Below are 4,544 nucleotides of genomic sequence, written 5' to 3'. Positions count from 1 at the left end.
CACATTAAACAGCGCCAAAACGGCATTTATTGTTTGAATACTGCAATACAATGGACAGAATTTGAAATCTGAGACTTTGTTTCATATTAAAAGTACCAAAGCACAATGCTTATTGCGATATATTGGATGGGAAGTGCCCTTCAACGTTCCATACATTAACTGAAAAAAGGCTAGACTAATCGATTCTTGGGATTTAATAATCGATATCGTTCCGTAAAAATGAGAATTGATTATTATCGAGATAGCGATATTTTTTACCCTGCCCTACTTACTACCATATTTAATTTTTGACGGGAATGAAAACAAAGCTGTGAGGGTACAGTACAGTGAGTACAATGTATTAAATTGATTTTACTGTTGTTTAAAAACATAGCGATTGTTCAAGTGATTAAATGTCTTTAAAAAAAAAAAAACTTTTAGTAGATAAAAAAAACTCCATAAACAGTATGAAAATTATGAGTTGTGAAAATTATGTGATCTAGGACCTTTAAACAGTGTGTGCCGTTGTTTAAATGGTCTAACCATCACAGCTTCCTTTTCATCCACCTTAAATTCAATATGGTGCCTAACCTGGCTAAGGTCTATGGTAGTAGTTTGTGTCTTAATGTTTACAGTTCCTAAATGTCTCCTGTCTGCTTTGCCCTTCAGCCAACAAGGAGCTCAAAAAGGAGTCGACTGTCGTGTGAGGATGAGGAGCGGCCGCTCACCTCCAGATCTCCCAGGAGGAGCCAGAGGGTCACCACTGTGCCTCAGGTGAGGGTGTTGTCCAGGATGCACTTTCCGAAGGATAGATTAATCTTTTGACATAAAGATCATTGGTTTTGCAAAATTTGAATGTTTGCCATTGCAGAAACTTACAAATGTCACAACACCAGACAAAAGGGCTTCACAGAAAATTGGTCTGAGACTAAGAAACTTGCTCAAACTTCCCAAAGCACACAAATGGTGCATCTATGAATGGTTCTATTCTAATATTGACAGGTATGTTCTGCAGACATTATATTTTCAGTCACTTTGTGCAGTTTTTATGCTGTTAATATTCACATGATTATATTTTAATAATTTTGAGTATTGGAAACCGAGAGTAGTGTCTGCCTTCCATAAATATGACATTGCATTTCCATTATTAATAGATTATTAGTATAAATAGACCCAGTAAATGGGCCTAAATAGTCTGCTTGGCTGATTAATAAAAGTGTTTATTGCCCCTTGTATCAGTTCCAAAATCTTCTGATAGTCTTGTCATTTTGTAATAAAAAAATGTCTGTGTTCAAATTTAGTGAATTCTAGATAAATATTTTGTAAATAGTATTATGTATGTCATTTGCTAACTTTAAATTACATTTTAGCATTGTATTGGCATATTGCTAGACAGCTAATATTATATATATATATTTTTTTTTAATGTCTTTTTCATGTTCTTTAGGCCCTTATTTGAAGGAGACAATGACTTTTGCATGTGTCTGAAGGAGTCTTTTCCCAATCTAAAGACCAGAAAGTTGACCAGAGTTGAATGGGGAACAATCAGAAGACTTATGGGCAAACCTCGAAGGTTAACTGACTGATCACTTTTAACCTTACACAGTAATAAATGCCCATAACATATTCATTATTTGCAGTTAGAATATGTATACATATAGACAGGCACATAATAGTCAAGTCAAGTCACATTTATTATACATAATATAATAGATGGGTTAGAATGCAGATATCTTGGATTCAGATGTTTGGACTTATGCGTCGTGTTTTTCAGATGTTCCTCAGCATTCTTCGCTGAAGAGCGAATGGCTCTGAAACATAAGAGGCAGAAGATGCGTCTTCTACAGCAGAGGAAAATCACAGATATGTCTCTATGCAAAGACCTGCCAGATGAGATCCCTTTGCCCTTAGTCATTGGCACCAAAGTCACGGGTGAGGATCTGATTATACACGTTTCATATCTGACACGATCAGAAGATATGTAAGGAGCAATTCAAAATAGACTTTGTCTTCAGATTGTGAGTTTAGTAAGAATGAAATTGATATTAGAGGTATTGTAGTTTTCTAAGTTTTTTGCTTAATGAAATGTTTTGAATGAAAATAAAACTTTTTTTTTTTATCCTTTTATTCTTTAAAATGTAGCTCGTCTTAGGGGTGTCCATGATGGCCTGTTTACTGGTCAGATTGATGCAGTAGACACCAGTGCAGCAACGTATCGCGTGACCTTTGACAGAAATGGGCTCGGCACACACACTGTTCCTGACTACGAAGTGCTTGTAAGAAAATTACTGTCTTGTCACAAATGGCCATTATAATTTTTGTGTTGTTTCTGTTCATAAAAACAGTAAAGTGTCATTTGATTTGAATGGCTAACACTGCCCAATGCTTTCTCTCCAGAGTAATGAACCTCATGAGACGATGCCCATATCTGCTTTTGCTCAGAAACAGAGGCCACCTCGTTTCCAGAACTTTCTGACCCCACCACGCGGGTCCTATCCCGGCTCAACCCAGTCCATCTTAATGGTAAAATGAGACTGTCAAGTGTGTTTTTTAAATTGGGTGGTTAACTGGCATGTCATTATCCTGAAATGTTTCTGAGATCAGGGGCCCGTTCTTCGTACGTCGCTAACTCAGTTAGCTGGATTTGATTGTTGATGATTTGGCGTGATCTTGGATTGGTTGGTTCTTCGAAGCTCATCCCGGAGTTGCTGTCATAGCAACAGGTCCGTAAACTTAAACCTGATCGGGAAGCAGGCTTATTTCATGTAAACAGAAGCTCATCCCGGAGTTGCTGTCATAGCAACAGGTCCGTAAACTTAAACCTGATCGGGAGCAGGCTTATTTCATGTAAACAGGATTAGATTGCGTCTTCTTAAGCAGAATTGATACTTAAAATGTCCGCTACCACCGCTACTTTATTACAAGAGTACTCTACTAATCCAGGAACAATCATTTAAAATAATTATCATTTAAAAATTAATTTAAAGATAATATAATAATATTAAATAGTCTTTAATACTATAGACACAGCCAGTTTTACACACTGATTTATTCATCATAAAATTATTACTTCATAATTGTATTCGAGTCTTACACACATGCTATACAGATAATGTAGAGTCGTGCATTAATTTGAGTGGTGACAGATATTATGGGAGTGGCTTGATGGAGCGCAGGAGATACAGATAACATGATCTTGACCCTTAAGAAACTTGAATTAATGCTGTCACATATGCTTCAAAATTAAATGAATTGATAATTACAATAATCTTGACATTGAAAAATGTAAAGCCTGTACAATACTAGAAATGCTAAAAAAATAATTGGGCATCGTTTAAAAAATGGTTACACTCTGTGAGAAATTTTATGTCATTTAAGCTGTTTCCTTGATGACCTCCCTCCACTCACCATTATGGACAGCACTGTGACTGCAGTGGAGTCATTCAGGTTCCTGGGCACCACAATCTCTCAGGACCTGAAGTGGGACACTCACATTGACTCCATTGTGAAAAAGGCCCAGCAGAGGTTGTACTTCCTTCGCCAGCTGAGGAAGTTCAACCTGTCACAGGAGCTGCTGAAACAGTTCTACTCCGCCATCATTGAATCCATCCTCTGCACTTCTATAACTGTCTGGTTCAGCTCAGCTACCAAATCTGACCTCAGAAGACTACAGAGGGTAGTCCGGACTGCTGAGCGAATCATTGGTACAACCCTCCCTTCTCTCTAAGAACTGTACTCATCCAGAGTGAGCTAAAGGGCTAGCAAAATCACTCTGGACCCCCACACATCCAGCACACTCACTCTTTGAACTGTTGCCATCTGGTCGACGCTACAGAGCACGGAGCACCAGAACGGCCAGACACAGGAACAGTTTCTTCCCTCAGGCAATCCATCTCATGAACACCTGACACCTGTACATACAAAACTATCTATTGTAATATACCTGCACATACAACTGTCAATTTATGTATTGTTATTCCTTATTTACTTGTTCTATTTATTTATTTTTTTAAATTATTCTTTTATTACCTGTGTTTTTGTTCTGTCACTGTCATTCTGTTGCCCTGCGGAAGCTTCTGTCATGAAAACAAATTCCTCGTATGTGAAAACATACCTGGCAATAAAGCTCATTCTGATATACAGTTTCCGGAGAAGACAGGGACATATTAAACTTGTGGGTAATGAAGAAGTTTGGCCTGTAAATAAATGTTAGAGCGTACTGAGGTTTGAGTATGTGCTTTCGAGGATAAATAGCGAACGTACAACTTGTTCTCAGTTATTGATTAAATATGATAAAGAAACAGGCCTTTGGGACACACTGGAAGAATGAGAAAGAAAAGAAGAAATGAGATACAGAAAGAGGTTAGGATAGAGAAGAGACAGAAATCAGGCAGATATTGATTGGGGGATGAATTTGGAGCTGTCAAAAGAGAGCAAAAGAGATAAAGGATGTTGAGGGTAAGTAGCATAACAGAACAGGAGACAGAGAGGAGAAGTTAAAGGCAGAGTAAGTGATTTCTGGTAGCCAATGTTGATATTTGAAATCACCAAAACAAACACGCCCC

The 4,544-nt window shown here is 37.7% G+C and overlaps 1 protein-coding gene across 1 annotated transcript in view; it reads left to right on the top strand.

The window, feature by feature from the left end:
* Positions 1–4,544, top strand: part of LOC107743312 (protein lin-9 homolog) — a 16,417-nt gene that overhangs the window by 1,651 nt on the left and 10,222 nt on the right. Inside the window, exons 3-8 of the mRNA XM_016556485.1 lie at positions 649–753; positions 851–981; positions 1,427–1,552; positions 1,754–1,911; positions 2,122–2,255; positions 2,377–2,502. Of these exons, the coding sequence (XP_016411971.1) occupies positions 649–753; positions 851–981; positions 1,427–1,552; positions 1,754–1,911; positions 2,122–2,255; positions 2,377–2,502 (780 nt within the window). The remainder of the gene's footprint in view (positions 1–648; positions 754–850; positions 982–1,426; positions 1,553–1,753; positions 1,912–2,121; positions 2,256–2,376; positions 2,503–4,544) is intronic.

This window comes from Sinocyclocheilus rhinocerous, unplaced genomic scaffold (genome assembly GCF_001515625.1).
Source record: "Sinocyclocheilus rhinocerous isolate Xijiao unplaced genomic scaffold, SAMN03320098_v1.1 scaffold827, whole genome shotgun sequence".
Lineage (NCBI taxonomy): Eukaryota > Metazoa > Chordata > Actinopteri > Cypriniformes > Cyprinidae > Sinocyclocheilus > Sinocyclocheilus rhinocerous.
This window is presented reverse-complemented; position numbering and strand designations above follow the sequence as displayed.